General features: G+C 38.0%; 1 protein-coding gene across 1 annotated transcript; it reads left to right on the plus strand.

Annotated features, from left to right (window-relative positions):
• The first annotated feature begins 16,149 nt into the window (after positions 1-16,149).
• LOC133061365 (olfactory receptor 2T11) lies at positions 16,150-17,121 on the plus strand. Its single transcript, XM_061149374.1, has one exon. It carries the CDS (start codon positions 16,162-16,164, stop codon positions 17,119-17,121), a length of 960 nt encoding a protein of 319 aa, XP_061005357.1. The 5' UTR covers positions 16,150-16,161.
• Positions 17,122-19,454: the final 2,333 nt, after the last annotated feature.

The raw sequence follows: 19,454 nt of genomic DNA on the forward strand, positions 1-19,454 counted from the left end.
TGATTACAAGCTGGTTGGATGTGCCCATTTAAAGGGGCCTTCACAGCATTCCAATCATTTTGGCTGTGAAGAATGACCATGTAGAGAAATTCTCAGGCCTCCTACATTGTGCATCTTGTATTAGCAAAGGGCATTATGAGAGAAAATAATCTGAAAATTTTGTGGTTTCTGTAGCCTCTCTGGGCTATCCTCCTAAAGGCCATTTCTGTGCAGACAGAAAAATGAGGATAGAGAGAAGGGATATCTTTTCAGTGAATAACAGACTTTGTGACAATATTCCTGTTGAGTCATGTTGGGAACAGTCCTCATAGCTTGCTTATATTTTTGACCACTGAGGCAAGGTGCCCCTCCCAAGTCATGAGGAAGAAAGTGGTGAAGTCAATAGAGGAGATTTTTTAAAAATAGTAAGAAATGCAGATTTTATTTTGAATATTTTAAGTTTTAATAACATAAAAATACATGCAATAAAATGCACATAGTTAAAACACATATTTTGATAAGTTTTGACATTCATATAAATCCATGAAACCATCGTCACATCCATAGAAAACCTATCTACCTTCATATTTACCTTGTTTCCTTCATTGATGTCACTCTGACCTCTAGTCAACCATTGATTTGTTTTTCTTTAGATTAATTTTAATTGTCTAAAATTGTATATGATTAAAGTCATAGTGTTTATGCTCTTCCTCTCAGGTGCCCTTATGTGACATACTTATCAGTGAGTAGTTAGTTTTTTCTTATATTGATGAGAAATACGTTCTGTGGATATACCACTATTTGTCCATTCATTTGTTTATCCATATTTGAGTTCCCAGTTTTTGACTGTTGCAAGTAAACATGCTGCAGACATTTGAATATATTAATAGTTCTTCACATGGATATGTTTTACTTTCCTGTATTAATACTTTGGGCTGCAATGCCTGACTTACAGACTTAGTGAATGTATGACTTTTTAAAGAACATTATACTATGTTAAAGTAGGAGAGATTACACAAGGAAAAAATGAGAACTCAGCATTCTTCCTGAGCCAGGTGATAGAGGCATTAAGGAATTACACCAGTACAGACCCTGAGTCTGCAGAGCGGAGGACACTATATTCGATGAATTTTATGACCCAGGCTACTCCTGATATCCAGAGAAAATTACAAAAGCTTGAGGCTGGGCCCCAAACCCCATCATCAACCTTGGTAGAGGAGGCCTTTAAGGTCTGTAACTACTGAAACTTGATGGAGGAAGTCAGTAAGGATAAGAGGTAATAAAGAAAATGCAGCTCTTGGCTGTTCTGATTCACCCACCACCTCGAGGGGACCTTGGAGGACCAAGAAAACTGAACAGACCGCCGAGAAACCACCTTGACCCAAACCAATGTGCTTTTGTCAGGAAGGGGGCACTGGAAGACTGGATGTTCTGAGCGCCCTCCTAGGTGATGCCGAGGAGCAACCCAGACCAGACTCAGTTCTTTGTAAATAAGTTGGACGAGAGAGCCTACACACCAAAAGACGGGGCCCGAGTGCCTGCCTGGCTATAGATCCCACTTGATCCATTCTCATTATCCCAGTGGAGCCTTGGGTCCCCCTTGACGTAACAGGTAAAGCTAAATTTCTGTAGACATTAGAGCTGCTTGCTCTGTTCTGACTTGGCCAGCTAGCCTCCTTTCCATCTGTGGATTGTATTGTGACATGAGTTGGTGGACAGCAAAAGGGAGGATGATTTACATCTCTCCTTGGCTTCCCAGGTGCCATAGTGATAAAGAATCTGCCTGTAACGCAGGAGACACAGAAGACTCAGGTTCAGTCCCTGGGTTGGAAAGATTCCCTGGATAAGGAAATGGCAACCCACTCCAGTATTCTTGCCTGGAAAACTCCATGGACAGAGGAGCCTGGTGGGCTACAGTCCATGGGGTTGAAAAAAGTCAGCTACAACTGAGTGACTGAGCACATCTGGGCCACAGATTGCAGTCTGTTGCCTGAGTATGTTCCCTGTCTGCCAGAGTTCTCTCTTACCTCCTGGAAGTGTGCACCTCAAGCTACAAATTGAAGGGAAGTTTAGATTTAGCAGTCAGGGCACTGAGGGTACCTATAGGCCTTACAAATAGCTGTGAAAAGAAGAGAAGTGAAAAGCAAAGGAGAAAAGGAAAGATGCAGAGTTTCAAAGAATAGCAAGGAGAGTTAAGAAAGCCTTCCTCAGCAATCAATGCAAAGACATAGAGGAAAACAACAGAATGAGAAAGACTAGAGATCTCTTCAAGAAAATTAGAGATACCAAGGGAACATTTCATGCAAAAGTGGGCTCAATAAAGGACAGAAATGGTATGGACCTAACAGAAGCAGAAGATATTAAGAAGAGGTGGCAAGAATACACAGAAGAACTGTACAAAAAAGATCATGACCCAGATAACCACAATGGTGTGATGACTCACCTAGAGCCAGACATCCAGGAATGTGAAGTCTAGTGGGCGTAGAAAGCATCACTATGAACATAGCTAGTGGAGGGGATGGAATTCCAGTTGAGCTATTTCAAACCCTAAAAGATGATGCTATGAAAGTGCTGCATGAAATATGCCAGCAAATTTGGAAAACTCAGCGGTGGCCACAGGACTAGAAAAGGTCAATTTTCATTCCAATCCCAAAGAAAGGCAATGCCAAAGAATGCTCAAACTACTGCTCAATTGCACTCATCTCACACGCTACTAAAGGAATGCTCAAAATTCTCCAAGCCAGGCTTCAGCAATATGTGAATTGTGAACTTCCAGATGTTCAAGCTCGTTTTAGAAAAGGCAGAGGAACCAGATAAATTGCCAATGTCAAATTGCCAACATCTGCTGGATCATCGAAAAAAGCAAGAGTTCCAGAGAAACATCTATTTCTGCTTTATTGACTATGCCAAAGCCTTTCACTGTGTGGATCTCAACAAACTGTGGAAAATTCTGAAAGAGATGGGAATACTAGACCACCTGACCTGCCTCTTGAGAAACCTATATGCAGGTCAGGAAGCAACAATTAGAACTGGACATGGAACAACAGACTGGTTCCAAATAGGGAAAGGAGTATGTCAAGGCTGTATACTGTCACCCTGCTTATTTAACTTATATGTAGAGTACATCATGAGATACGCTGGGCTGGAACAAGCACAAGCTGGAATCAAGAATGTCAGGAGAAATATCAATAACCTCAGATATGCAGAAGACACCACCCTATGGCAGAAAGTGAAGAGGAACTAAAAAGCCTCTTGATGAAAGTGAAAGAGGAAAGTGAAAAAGTTGGCTTAAAGCTCAACATTCAGAAAACTAAGATCATGGCATCTGGTACCATCACCTCATGGCAATTAGATGGGGAAACAGTGGAAACAGTGTCCGAATTTACTTTTTGGGGCTCCCAAATCACTGCAGATGGTGATTGCAGCCATGAAATTAAAAGACGGTTACTCCTTGGAAGGAAAGTTATGTCCAGCCTAGACAGCATATTAAAAAGCAGAGACATTACTTTCCCAACAAAGGCCCGTCTAGTCAAGGCTATGGTTTTTCCAGTATGGATGTGAGAGTTGGTCTGTGAAGAAAGCTGAGAGCCGAAGAATAGATGCTGTTGAACTGTGGTGTTGGAGAAGACTCTTGAGAGTCCCTTGGGCTGCAAGGAGATCCAACCAGTACATCCTAAAGAAAATCGGTTCTGGGTGTTCATCGGAAGGACTGATGTTGAAGCTGAGACTCCAATACTTTGGCCACCTCATGCGAAGAGTTGACTCATTGGAAAAGACCCTGATGCTGGAGAAGATTGAAGGTGGGAGGAGAAGGGGACGACAGAGGATGAGATGGCTGGATGGCATCACCAACTCGATGGACATGAGTTTGAGTAAACTCCGGGAGTTGGTGATGGACAGGGAGGCCTGGCGTGCCGCGATTCATGGGGTCGCAAAGAGTCGGACACGACTGAGCGACTGAACTGAACTGAACTGATGGACTTTATAGTCTATCCTCTTGATATTATATTCCCACAGGCGTCTGGGTGAACTTCCTGCTGAGCACAATCCCTTTAGTGCATTCTTTTTCCCCTAGTGGAGACACTCCAAAAGTTACTCTTATGATCACTGCTTCCACTCAACTAAAGTTGTGTATATATATATGTATATATATTTTACATATAAATATAAATATATTATAAATGCACACATGCACTGTAAGGTATAGTTTGAGACAAGGCAAGGAAAAAAGGAAGACGATCTCAATGGAGACAGTTATCTTTATTTAGGCAAGGAGGGGCAACAGTCAGTCTAGCGACCAGGTTGAGCACATAGGGGATCAGGAAGGCATCATATTTAAGGGGGGTTTTACGAAAGCAATAAGGGAAGATTTAGTCAAAGGGATGAACAGGCATGAGGGGTCCCGGGCCGGGGGTGGAGGGTGCTGGGCTGAAGCAATCTGCCCAGAGTCTCAAGGTGGGATTTAAAGTTCAGTTTTGTCATCCCCGAAGTCAGATGATTTAGCAAGGGCCCTTGAGATCATTATCTTCTTTTTCCAGGCCCAAGGCCTTTGAAGTCTTTATCTTCTTTTCTAGGCCCAAGGACTTCTTCATGCACACACACACACATATACATATATATATACATATATATATATATATATACACACACATACATATATATATATATATATATATATGTAAAATCCCAGTGTTATACTGGAATCTACCATTTGGATGGTTAGACTTTTTTCAGACTCTCCCTTATGTGTGGAAATATGAAATATGCCCAACTGCACACTTTTCAGATTTTATCCTGACCACAGAGAGAAGGGTCTGGGCAGATTTCCTTATTCTTTAGTCTTCTCAGTACATACTGAACTCTGTCTGTTATCAGCTTCACAGGTAGATAAGAATCTTCCCAGACACTTTGGTGTATGGTGCTATAACTTGCAACATCCGCAGATGTTCTTTTCTTTGTGAATGGATATCCAAATCATTTCTTAAAAGGGAGGATAAGAGGAGGAATGCATTACAGCTCCATGATACTGACTCACTGGAACCTCTAATTCTTTTTCTTTTTTAATAACTTATATTAGCTTAACAACTATTCTTACCTCTTTGAGCAGATAAATTGTAGTTCAATTTTGATTTATTTTTAGTTTTTTGCTCACTGTGTAGTTTATCATCTTTTAAAAAGTATTATTGTTTGTTTTGAATTCTGCTATTTGTTTTAAATGCTTTTCTCCAAAGACTAGTGATCCCTGACACTTGCTGGGAAAGTCTCTGGGTCAGTTATTATTGGTAGAGTTCACTGAACTATGATCTCACTCTACATTGATCTGGGGTGCCAAATGTCAGTATTTCTAGATATTTTCTTCGAAATTATCTGCCTCTTCTGAAAGGAATCTTTCTGGGAGCTACCAGCATTTTCAGAACTAAAGTAGGAAAAGCAAACTGGGACTTCGCAAAACTGTGTATGGACTTTCAACTTACATACCCATGCATCAGTATTTTTCCTTTCCAAAACAGAGCTCCTTTTATTCAGCATCTACATAAATGAAGTGTTAATGTTATGCCATGTAAGGGAGGGGTAAATTTTCAACTTCATGAAATAAGTCTGAGGATCTTGGAACTGCTAGATTTTTATGCAGATTTTTAGCCAAGTTTCAGTTTTAGCTCTACCTGTAGTGTTGAGTTATACCTGGTTACTCTAACTTCAAACTACTGAGTGTTCTTTTAGCATGATTAAACTTTTTTTCTGAGCTGATTAGATTGCTAGCTTAGCATTCTACATTTTAGATATAATAAGTCAAATATTGATTATCCTTTTTCTTTCCAGATTCACAGATTTCAAAAACAAACTTATGATTACTAAAGTTGATAAGGAGGAGGAGGCATAGGCTAGGAGTTTTGGGTTAACATATACACAAATATTGTCAGTCATGTCCGACTCTTTGTGACTTCATGGGCTATAGCCAGGCTTCTCTCTCCATGGGATTTCCCAGGCAAGAATATTGGAGTGGGTTGCCATTTCCCTCTCCAGGGGATCTTTCCAACCCAAGGACCCTCATCAGCAGGCAGACCCTTTACCACTGAGTCACCAAGGAAGCCCCCATATGCACACCGTGTGAATGCTAAGTCGCTTCAATCATGTCCAGCTCTTTTTGACCCTATGGACTGTAGCTGCCAGGCTCCTCTGCCCATGGGATTCTCCAGGCAAGTATACTGGAGTGGGTTGCTATGTCCTTCTCCAGGGGATGTTCGCAATGCAGGAATCGAACCAGTGTCTCTTGTGGCTCCTGCATTGCAGGTGGATTCTTTACTGCTGAGCCAGCAGGAAAGCCCCATATGCACACTACTATATATAAAATAGATAATCAACGAGGACCTACTGTATATCACAGGGAACTCTACTCAATATTCTATCATAACCTATAAGGGAAAAGAATCTGAAAAAGAATGGATATGTGTATAACTGCTGTATACCTGAAACTAACACAGCATTGTGAATCAAATATACTCTAATATAAAATAAAATTAAATTTAAAAATATGATGTATCAGCTTGAGATTGAAAGTGGCAAATTGTAATAATTCAAAATTAATTTAAAAAACCAGTTGCCTACTTGCAAGATGTCAGATACTGTTCTTAAACATGGAGTAAACATGAAGGGAAAACTGTTTCCATTTTTCAAAACACATTTAATGACTTTATTTGACTTTGATCTTCACAAAGTTCCACCAAGTATTTTGAAAAGGAATTAGCCTCATGGGAGATAGAGAAATTTATAACCATATTTTCTGACTTCTGGTCTTGTGATTTTGTGCTAAAACTTGCTATTCTTTGATAGACAGTTTCCAAAAGCAGGGAAGCACGTGGCACAGTACAAACCTGGACGCTTGTTAATCCTGATAATGACCTGGGGAAAACATATCCCTCCGGGAGTAGCACGCAGATAAATCTATGTTCAGCTTCTGTTGTGTGTGCCATGTAGGCTGGTCTACCAAGCACCTGATGTTCCAGGCTGAGAGGCAGTCGGACCCATCTGGGGTCTTTCTACAGGTGAGGGATTGGGCATAACATTAGCTGAACCATTTCTTCCACATGCTTATTTCATTTACACAATAAATTAAAATATATATTTATATAATATGAAAATTATAATAATGGATGATATAAAGTCTGCTTGTTAAATAGCCCATTAAATCTTTTACTGAATGCCAAGAAACATTCAGACATAAAAGGATGATTTTCAATACTGAAAATATTTAGAGAAGGATTTGGTGTGGAGAAAAAAATTCGGAACTTTGTTGCCAAAAAAAAAAAAAAAAATGACAGTACATCCCTGACAACTTAGACTACTATTCACTTCAAATGAAGTGGAGTCCTGCTAACAGTTCTATTAACCAAGTGAAACCAAACATTTAAAACTTCAGATACTCAGTAAAGAAGATTTAAATGAGACAGGGTAATTGTAACAATGGAAAATTTCATGGCATTGAAAGCTTAACTCAAAGAACAGGTTGACATATATAATTATCCCAAACCAGAAGTATTTCCACTTTTTTCTTTTTTGTTGTTGTTTTCTATTTTTTTTTTAAGTTGGGATTATGCTGAGAATAGATCTGATTAACAGAAGATGAGACGGTTGTATGGCATCACTGACTCAATGGACATGAGTTTGAGCAAGCTCTGGGAGTTGGTGATGGACAGGGAACCATGGAGTGCTGCAGTTCATGGGGTTGCAGAGTCGGACACGACTGAGCGACTGAACTGAACTGATGTCTAATTAAACCAGCATGACTATAATGATCTTGCCAAATATTTACCAAAGACTCAGTGAGTGCTTCTTTCAAAAATCCAAGAGAATTAAAATTTAGGAAAATACTTAGAGTTTCTGTTCTACTGTATCATCTTGATTTGCATACTTAGATAAAAATATATTTGTGGTGAATAAGTATCTGTAGCATAAACTCGATTATCCCACTTTGCTTTATTAATGTTATTAGATTTTTACATTTATTCAGTTATATTAGATTTTAGTCATTACATGACTAAGGACAAGGATCTTGACTTGCTCCCTGATACATCCCAAGTACCAAGAAATTTTCCTAATGCAAAATACAATTAATTTGAATGAAAAAATGTCATTTCATTTTAGAAGAATTCACACCTGAAAATACATATTTTAATGTTTATGCAATTCTTTTTTCTTTTCCCTGGAAAATCAGGTTTGAAGAGTTACAGTGAAAACTGAAAATCACAATGAATAGGTACCCTCTGCATGTTTGCACAGAATTGCCTGCCCAGGATAAGAGTGGAAGCAAAAGAAATATACTTAAATTCTTTCCAAATTCACCAGTTCAGATATCATTTCTACTGAAGCATTTTAGAACTGTGGCTCCTGCAAAGAAGCATCATTTGTTTTTGCTAGATTTGTCATAGATATCTGTCCCCTTTTGGAGCCAATAAGAGGTAGGTATCATAGGTAGGCATTTACTCAGATATAGAGATAGAAACTTGCATTTTTTCCATATTGACTGAAAACTTACATGTTAGAACAAGGCTTATGATTGTATATATGAGCTGGCATTATTAAGAATTATCCTTTCCCTGAATTTCCATAGCGTTTACCTACATTGGGCAGTGGTTTTAATCAGTAGTCAATAACCTTAGGAAGATAAAATGAGGAAACAGGTTAGAACATAGTTAAGTCCATGTCTTTGGACTTCATCTACTAACATCAGTTCAACTAATAGAACTGATGAAGCTGCAACAGAGAGCTGTTTCCTTGCATCCCTGGAAATATTGTGAGAAACTTTCTATGAGACAAAAATGAATATAGAGTTGAAGGAAGTCAGGACTCCCTGTAAATAATGGTCCTTTGTAATCTGAAAGATTACAACAATCTGTATATTTGAGTATATTTAACAACAAGATAGCAACATATGCAGTCCATGTCTTCAATGGTCTCAGTCTTAAGACAGAGAACTTGTCCAGTGCTATTTTAATTGAAAATAAATGTTTTTATACATTTATACTTATAATCCAAAAATTATATAATTATGTTTACTATCATGTTTGCTTTAAATACAGTGAAAATTAGGCTAAAAGGATTAAAGGTTATACATACTGGCCATTTTCAAATTCAGAAGTTAATACTATCTTCTCATTCTGGAGCCTGTTGTTTCCACAATTGCCAAATTAAAGAGTTCTTTATTTTGAGTGAAGGGAGAGTCTAAACATTTCCATAATATTCTTAGGTGCCAGGTACTGTTATGAGAGCCTTACACAAAATCCTCCCAATAACCCTGAGGACAGGGGCTGCTCTGATGTACTTTTGGCCAGTTACAAATTTGAAAAGGGACTTTCCCACTATGGCTAATAAATGGCAGTTCTTGGATTTTCACCCAAGGCAGTTAGGTACAGGTTTTACATAATGATCAGGAAAAAAAGGTAAACTGACAGGGTTTGAAAGGATTATAGAAAACTGGGAAATTTAAACTATCAAACCAGAGTTGTTTATACCAATGCATAAATCTATCACTTATGGGAATTATTTTGTATATATTTCTTCTCTCTTTGATAAAATGTTATTTTACTTCTCTAATAAGTTGCATGTTTACAAGTTCACATTTCTGATTATTTTGATGTATGTATGTTAGTGAGTCCCTTCAAATTTAACATGCAAAGACTAAAGTGCACATTTTAAGGCCAGAAGCACATACTTCAGGTGACATCTTGCAGTATGGAAGCTTAAGAGTCAGAAGGAAGCAGATGAATTCTGTTTTAGAATGCAGGATCCAATTTAAGCAGGATTCTGGTGTAAATTTGATACATCTTAGTGAACCTACCGATACTGAAAGACTGAGAAGTGGAAAATTATAGGTATTTATTGCCCAAGTTGTGAATAGGAGGCTTATTCTTTAACTTGAAGTTAAATTATTTTTACACACATAATCTATGATGTAGGAAAACAGAAAATATAGTGAAGATAAACTGACGTTCTTGAGACTCTACCATCAGTGAAATTTTTACTTCATAACTGTGTGTGTGTGTGTGTGTGTGTGTGTGTGTGTGTGTGTGTACATATATACATACACATACTTAAAGTAAGTAAAGTCGCTCAGTCATGTCTCACTCTTTGCGACCCCATGGACTGTAGCCTACCAGACTCCTCTGTCCATGGGATTTTCCAGGCAAGAGTACTGGAGTGGGTTGCCATTGCCTTCTCCAGAGGATCTTCCTGACCCAAGGATCAAACCTGGGGTCTCCAGCATTGCAGACAGACACTTTACCGTCTGCACCACCATATGCACTTTAAGATGTATGTATATATGTTTTTGTGTATAGCTCTTTACCACAGGTATACGAGTGATACATATATCCTTATCACATATGTATTATAAATTATATGTGTAAAACATTTTTTTATCAAGGAGGAAAAATATATACACAATAGCATCTGTTCTTGGACACATACAAAAATTTTATATGTATTATGATAAGATATTTATATTATATATAAAGAATATAGGGGGTTTCTAACTGCTGGATTTTTCACTTAAGAATGCAGTGAAACTGTCATACCATAATAATTTTCAGTCTACCTCATATCCTAAAGGATGCTTGAAATCTTGTTACTAATTCCAAAATCTAAATAATTTTGTAAGTGTCCAATAGCAGATGTTTAAGCTGCCTCTGTTTTCTTAGTAATACAAAAAATACCAAGATGAATATTTATATAAAATTGCTCACTTATTTCTTAATTTATATATAAAATTTGCTAGGAGTAGAAAATATATGTTATTTTTAAAGTCCAGATATTGGTTTGCTGCTCTAACAAAAATAATGCCTACTTCCATTCTCACCAGCAATATATGACAGTACTCTCTGGATACTCAGTGTTGATACAATCTAACTCTCAAATAGAGGTTCAATTTGAGTAAGACTGGCAGTTCCAACCCCATTTCTATAGCCCAAGTCCTGTGCAACCGAGGAGAATGCAACCAGTGCCCTCCAACATCAGTCTTGTTGAGGAAGCTTCTTTCAGCCTGTACAAACAAGAAGAGTTAGAGCAGGTTAATCTTATGCTCCAACTTTTTCACTTTGAGCATGCAGTGCACAGCTGAGTACAATCAGATTAACAGCTTCACATTTCATCACATCTCATAGCCTCTGAGTTAAAGGAATATGGCATAAAAGATTCAGTGACTCATCATACATATTCAGGAGAGAAAGTAGTGGGATTTGTTCTTCTAAAATCACCCAGGAAAATACAGAGGGGACAACCTGGCTGGAAAAGAAGTTTGGGAACACATTTAGTTTTCAAATGACATTCTTTAATAATAAGTCTGATCCAGCTCCAGCAGGGAATACTTGTTTTGGAAACATCTGGTCTGATGTAACTACTTATCCTAGATTCACAAATCAGTGAACTTTCAAAGTACCAGTGCCTGGAGGAAGGCTTTGCTTTAAAACAATGATGTACTGTGTTTCAACAAAAATTGCATGTAACCATAAAATATAGAAGTCTAATTGCAGAGTTCACATTTGACAGAGTCTTGAAAAATGTAATTTAAAATGTTATGTCTGCTCCCCATTTGGGAGCACCTGTGTGTAGGAAAATATAGTAGAAGAAGATAACTATAATTTTAAAATACTTGCAAATTTGTGGTTTTAGATTTGTATATCACTGACAGGATAGTTCTGAAGACATTTCAGTTTATTTCACAAGGATTTAAAATGGATTCACGTGCATGTGTTTGTGCTCAGTCGCTCAGTCGTGTCCACCTCTTTGCAACTCAAAGATTGTAGGCCACCAGGCTTCTCTGTCCATGGGATTCTCCAGGCAAAAATATTGGAGTGGGTTGCAATTTCCTACTCCAAAGTGGGTTCATAACTCTATGCAATATTTTGAAATGGCTCTGTTGTTTATTCTTTACTCAACTTCATGTAATAGTCTTGTCCTCGGGGGTTTTTCATCCTTAAGTGAACTCTGCTACTTTCCTCTAATACACATTAGCAGAAGATTTAATTCAATCCTGTATTCCAAAGGAAATTTGGGACAATCTTTACTGAGCTGTATTTGTAATGGTGGTTATACTGATGACAGCCTGACAGCAGGATTTTGGATGGGACATTACTAGGTCTGCTTGGAGATAATAAGCTATCATTGGCTGTGTATGCTCAGCAGTGAGATTTGTGATTTGTAAATCTGATGTTTGCAGGATCTTTCTCAGCATCCATTTGGTGAGGACTTTCTTCCTCCTGGACATCATTAGAAAGCCACAGGTATGTGATGGCTAGAGATTGCCCAGGAATTAGAGAGAACTTTGAATATCTCGAAATATTTAACTTCATATGTTACATTGTAATTTGTTGACAAGCTTTGACCAGAAATTCAAGTTTTCCTTGACTGTGATTATGGCCTTGCAGATGGTATTATTCTGACTTTTTTTTAGCTGGTTGAAGTTACTGATGATTCAAAGGATACTATGGATTTAGGGGCCAGTTGAGTGTAGCTGTGGAGTGTATGGAAAACAAAGCTTTAGATTTGAGCCAGGACCCAGCTCCACTACTTATTCTTTATGCCTCACTTTCTCCAACCATAAGATGGTAATAATTACAGTAATTTGCCCCATAGAGGTGCTGTGAAGAGGAACTACATCAAACACTAGAGAATGCAAAAAGATGCCTGGCATAGAGTAAGTACTGCATGGATGCTGGATATTTTATTATTAGCAATATGACTCCCTCATGTTATACTTATGTTTAAAATCTGGTAAAATTATTTATGATATATTAATTTCCTGTGGTTACTATTCAAATAGAGCAAATTCAGTGCCTTAAAATAACACAAATTTATTATCTTATCTTTAGTCCTGAAGACTGCAACTCCAAAACTGGTCATGCTGGGCTAAAATTAAGATGTCAGGAGGGCTATACTTCTTTCCTAAAGTGTTTGAGAAGATTCCATTTTCAGATTCTAGAGACCACCCAATTCCTTGCCTCATAGTCCCCTTCATTTTCAAAACCAGCATTTGTATTACTTGGACCTTTGTTCATAATGTCACATCTCATCTTCTTATCCCTGCCTCCTCTTTCCTGTCTCCCTCTTATAATGGCCCTTGAATATAGATTGGGTATAATGGGACATTCCAGAGTAATCTCATCTCATCATCTGTAACTGAATCACATTGCAAAGTCTCTTTTGCCAAGTAGGGAAGATATTTATAGGCTGGGGATTAGGATGGAGGGTTCTGTGAATTGGGGTGGGAACATTATTCTGCCTTGCAAGATAGGTTTTGTTTAACACTAAATTAATCTATTGGGCTTCCCAGGTGGCACTAGTGGTAAAGAACTCACTGGCCAATGCAGGAGACATAGGAGACACAGGTTCGATCCCTGGGTTGGGATGATCCCCTGGAGGAGGGCATGGCAACACCCTCTAGTATTCTTGCCTGGAGAATCTCAAGGACAGAGGAGCCTGGTGGGCTATAGTTCATAAGGTCACAAAGAGTCAGACACAGCTGAAGTGACTTAGCATGCATGTGCACAAGTTAATCTATTACAGACCTATTATTTTAATAAGATACCAAATTAACAGTAGCATTTACTGCACAATTTTTCTGATACTAGATGGAAACTTGTTCCTAAGAATAACACATAATGATTTTCTGTGCTTTTACCTGTGGAACATAAGGTGAGTTCAAACTATATTAACTTTCATAAAACAATCACTGTATGAATAATAACATCTGAAGTTAAATTTGTCTTTTACTTAATAATTGATACATAATGAATGAATAGTTGTCACAAAAAATCAGATTCAAAAGAAAGATAAAGACGTGAGTCTCGTTTTCTAAAAGAATGATGCTTTTAACTCACAGTGATTGTTTCAAATTTGTATACATGAAACTTCATTAAAATGCAATATTTGTATTGATCTTGGATCATAATGTAGTTCTGTTTCTTATTATTAAGTTTTTTTTAGTTAGAAAGTATGAGTGAATCCTATTCTATGATGTTATTTTAGATTGAAGATAAACAGAAAGACCTGGACTATAATTTCATTTTGGCATATTTTATAGAACATACTGGGATGAATTTTAAAGAAATTCTACTAAAAATGAATCATATTAATAGACCAAAATTGCATTTTAAGGAGCGCATATGCCAAATAATCATTCATTTAAATATTCAACAAAATTACCAGATGCTAGACATTATTTTATATTTTGAAAGTGCAAGCAAGCAAAATAAGCAAATATCCATGCTCATACTGATCTTACTGTCTAGTGGGCAGGACAGAAACCCAAAATAAAATGATTATGTATGACAGATTGTGTTAAGGACAATGAAAAATAGAAAGTCATCAAGTCTTACAGAATAGATCCTTCTGAGAAGTGGATTTTGAGGAAAGACCTGAGGAGATGACCACATACAGTTATGAGGGCGAGAAACAAGCCTGGGTTAGGGCAGAAGTAAAGGACTTGGGCTGGGAAACTCCCACAAAGTGAGGACAAAGGATCAGCAAGGAGGTCATAGGAGCTGTACACCAGAGCAAATGCATCGGAGGCAGAAGAAGATGACTTCAGAGGGTGAAACTGTCACAGCACAATGGGCCTTAAAGTGGCATGTGAAGCTCCACAACAGAGTTTTGAGGATACAGTTACCTGGTCTGATGTTGATTTCTCAAAATTACAGTGCTCTACTGAGATCAGAATAAAAACATACAAGAAAGAACAAGTAGATGATGGCAAAGCTATTGAAAAAACTTAGAAAACAGCTTTAACATTTTACTCATGATGCCCAAACTAGTTTTTCTAACATTTTGTGATATTGTGGTGTGTAATAAGAAATATATTTGGTCTTTGTCTGAATTCCTTGGCAGAGATCTTAAATTCCTCAGAATTTCCTAAATGAAATGAGGCTTTCTCAGGTATCTTATTCATAAGGAATCCCTTCTAGCAGCACCTGAATTTATGTTAATGAGGTTACTTATGGAAAGCCCTAAGGATGGGAGCTGGTTACCAGGAAACTAACCATACCTTCAATGGTCTGGAACTTCTAAATGCCTACCTCTTAGATCTCCAAGGGGAGAAAAAGCGTAGAGATTTTATTAATCACCAGTGACTAATGGAGGCAGGCTTCCACAGTGGCTCAGCGGTAAAGATTTCACCTGCAATGCTGCAGACACAGATTCAATCCCTGCGTTGGGAGGATCCCCTGGAGGAGGGCATGGCAACTCACTCCAGAATTCTTGCATAGAGAATCCCATGGATAGAGGAGCCTGGCAGGCTTCAGTCCATCGTTGCACAAAGAGACACTACTGAAGCGACTTAGCATGCAAGCACAAATAATGGAATCTTCCTACATATTCCCCTGTGTATCTTCCACTTCTGTTGTTCCTGAGTTATACACTAGTCAGTTAAGTAATATGTTTTCCTGAGTTCTATGAAATACTCTAGAAAATTTAATTGCACTCGTGGAGAGAGTCATGGGAAACTCCAATATACAGCCAGGAGATTAGCAGTGCAGGTGAAGACATGTACTAGTAATTGATTTCTGAAGTGGGGCCAGTCTTAGGGGACTGAAACTATGGGATATTGGGCTCTATCTAGGCAGATAGTGTGAGAACTGAATTAAGTTGTAATATGCCAATCTAGTATCTGGAAATGTGCTGGTTGCTTCACAAGTGGGGAAAACCCCACACATTTGGTTATCTGAAGTGTCAGAAAGTGTTGATGAGAGTAGACACACAGGAGGTGTCTTCTCCTTTACATCCTTCACTTCATCAGCTATTCATTCTGCCTATCTTTGGCTATCCAAACAACCAATTTTATTTAATTAAGCCTACTATTGGCTGGACAAGATTCTGAAGGCCACCAATGCAGAATAAACAGGGCAGATAGTGATATTTAAAACTCCAATCAAGATATAGCAAACACCAGGTTTATTATGTAATTTGCATTACCTATGTATTGCAGCACAATATAAAAAGGGTTGTGCTCTACAGAGCACAAAATAGATCTATAGTTCCTAATTTATAATGTCTCTTGGTCTGCTTGTTATTCTCTAGCTTTATGACTTGGAAAATCTTATCTGAACCAGTAGCCTCTGAGATATTATCTCCATTGTGAGTTTCTTTTTTTCCGTCACATTTGTGGCTCCCGTTTCCCTGGAGCTGTCAACAGAAATGTCAATGAAGAATAGAACTGCTTCCTCTGACTTTATCCTCCTGGGACTTCTAGTAAACAATAAAGCTACAGGGATTGTCTTTGCAGTTATTTTGGCTATTTTTGTGGTGGCTGTAACTGCAAATTTGGTCATGATATTCTTGATTCACATGGACTCCCACCTCCACACCCCCATGTACTTTCTGCTCAGCCAACTGTCCATCATGGACACCCTTTTCATTTGTACTACTGTCCCAAAGCTCCTGGTGGATATGGTTTCCATACAGAAGACCATTTCCTTTGTGGCCTGTGGCATCCAGATCTTTCTGTACTTAACCATGATTGGATCAGAGTTCTTCCTGTTGGGCCTCATGGCCTATGACCGCTATGTGGCTGTCTGCAACCCTCTTAGGTACCCCGTGTTGATGAACCGCAGAGTGTGTCTTCTTCTGGCTGCTGGTGCCTGGTTTGGTGGATCCCTGGATGGCTTTCTGCTCACCCCTATCACTATGAATGTCCCCTACTGTGGATCCCGCATCATCGATCATTTCTTCTGTGAGATCCCTGCAGTTCTCAGATTGGCCTGTGCTGATATATCCTTGTATGAAACCTTGATGTACATCTGCTGTGTGCTCATGTTACTCATCCCCATCTCTATCATCTCAACCTCCTACTCCCTCATTTTGTTAACTGTCCACCGCATGCGCTCTGCTGAGGGCCGGAAAAAGGCCTTTGCCACTTGTTCTTCCCACTTGACTGTGGTCAGCATTTTCTATGGGGCTGCCTTCTACACTTATGTGCTGCCCAAGTCATTTCACACCCCTGAGCAAGACAAGGTAGTATCAGCCTTCTATACCATTGTCACACCCATGCTCAATCCTCTTATCTACAGCCTCAGAAACAAGGATGTCACGGGAGCATTTAAAAAGATATTTGCACAATGCTTATCCACACAGAAAGTATTCACAAGTGATGCTTAGAGATTCAATAATCTGGGAATAGTTTTCCCAGTAATATCCTCAGTGTGTTTTGTTTCACAAGAGACTATCTGCAGCTATTAAATATTTTTTTAAGAGGTAACAATTAAAGAGGATTTACCTAGCCTGGTTTCTTCCACTTAGATGAAAGGAACCCAAAATATTTCATTAGTTATTCAGAGTCTACTTAGCTAACTGTCAAAGCTATGTATTATTAATAAGTAAGGTAAAAGTTCCTCTGAACCTAACAGTTATCTCTAGGGGGAAAAAAGGAGGAAAAAAAAGAGCAGATATTAGAATTCAAATGGACAAAGAAACAAACAAACAAAAAATTCCAAAACTTTACAATTTTGTTTCCAAATCTTCTGTGCTTATCACTATGTCAATAAGAAAAAAAAAAAAAAATACCAATTCCCAAATGACAAAGGAGACAAACCACAATTTAATCCTGCCTTTAATTATTAGATTTGCCTAAATGGATTATAAACCCTATAATCATATTTATATGAGCTGAAAAAAGTGAAATATGTTTTTAGAAGGATCACTCTATCTGTAGTTTTGAGAAGAGAAGAGGGACTGGTTGGATACAGGAAGACAGCTTGTATTGTGCTGTGCTAAATTGTGTCAGTCATGTCCAACCTTTTGTGACCCTATGGACTGTAACCCTCCAGGCTCCTCTGTCCATGGGATTCTCTAGGCAAGAATACTGGAGTGGGTTACCATGACCTTCTCCAGGGGAGCTTCCTGAACCAGGGATTGAACCAGTGTCTTTTATGTCTCCTGTGTTGGCAGGTAGCTTCTTTACCACTAGCACCATGGCCAGATACAGGAAGAAAACTTAGGAGACTTCAAATGAGAGACAAAGTTGGGATTGAATAGGGAAGTGACAAATGGATTAAGCTCCTGGAAAGAAAGACTGTTAGGAAAGAATGTGAAATAAAAGATAATATTTTGGTTTCAAGTGAAAGGAAAATGGAATTTCTATTTACTGAGTCTTGAAAACTTCTAGATTGGCAACTTTCAACAGGAGAAATCAAGAATTCAGTTGTTGAGACTCTTTTGGAATGTCTATTAGATATGTGAATCACTTGGGGTTCATATTAGAGTTTTGGAGTTAGATTTATATCTGGTATTATTCAGAGTAGCAAAGATATTTGTAGACATAAAATGAATTGAAACCATTATGGTAAAAGTAAAAGTGTGAGCCAGATCTAAAGCATCTGTGCTCAGCAGGAAGCAAGTGAGAAAAGAGATAGGGATTAACGGAATAAGAAGTAATATCTCAGATACAGATGAAGAAATGATTCAGAGATGCAGCAAGTGCAGTCTCTTTTTGAAATACAAGAACTGAGAATTGACCATTGGGTTTGGCAACATAGAAATCACTTGTGAACTTAATAATAGCAATGTCAGTGAATTTGTGCTCAGAGAAGTTTGAGTAAGTTAGAGAGACATAAAGAGGACAAGAGGAGTAGAGTAGAGTATAAATATGGCTTTTTTTTTTTTTTTTGAGAGGAAATCAGGGAAATGGAGAAGTAGCTAGAAGGATTTATAGGATCAATGTGTTTTGTTGTTTGAGTGATATTATAAATATGTTTAAGGAAACAATTCTATACAAAGTTTAAATAGCTGATGGACAAAAACTAAAGAAAAACTTTCTTCCAGAGGGATGCTTTTTGAGAGTGACACAGAGCATAGAAAGCAGTTTGAAACTGGAGAGGTTGATCTTTGCTGTTAGCATTACCAGTTCAATGTCTGATCATGTGATACAAGTAATTTCTCTTCTGACAGCTTCTATTTTCTCAGTGTATTTAAAATCAAAGAGGTTTTGTCTGAGGCAGAATAGGGAGAATTATTAAAAATTTGAGAAAGCATTTTTAGAAAGCAGGCCAATAAATGAACAACACAAAGATATTCAGATTGTAAGGTAGTCTTATGACTCCCAGCTAGGATTGATTCATTAATTTATCACTGGCACTATTGTAAGAAAGTCCAATAAATGTACCCAACATGAAGCACAGCGAATGGTAAGTGTGCAGTGTATTACCTATAATTAATAACAGCAACAAAAATGACAATGACAAGAGTGATAGGAAAAACAAATATTACCATCGTTCCAACAAACTTAGCATGTTCTATATAGACAAAATATGTTGTATTCATTTATGTTTTTCAATGCCTCAAGTTTGCAGCATATAACAGTTGTCCTTAGTTTGTTTTAATGAGTTGTTCTCTTTGTACAATTAAATCTTATATAACCAATATGTTTGTTTATGTGGAGTTTATATTAAAACCTGGTGTGCTTTGGAATCATTAACTAACATCCTGTCCCTTCA

The sequence above is a fragment of the Dama dama genome, chromosome 9 (assembly GCF_033118175.1).
Source record: "Dama dama isolate Ldn47 chromosome 9, ASM3311817v1, whole genome shotgun sequence".
NCBI classification, from domain to species: Eukaryota; Metazoa; Chordata; class Mammalia; order Artiodactyla; family Cervidae; genus Dama; species Dama dama.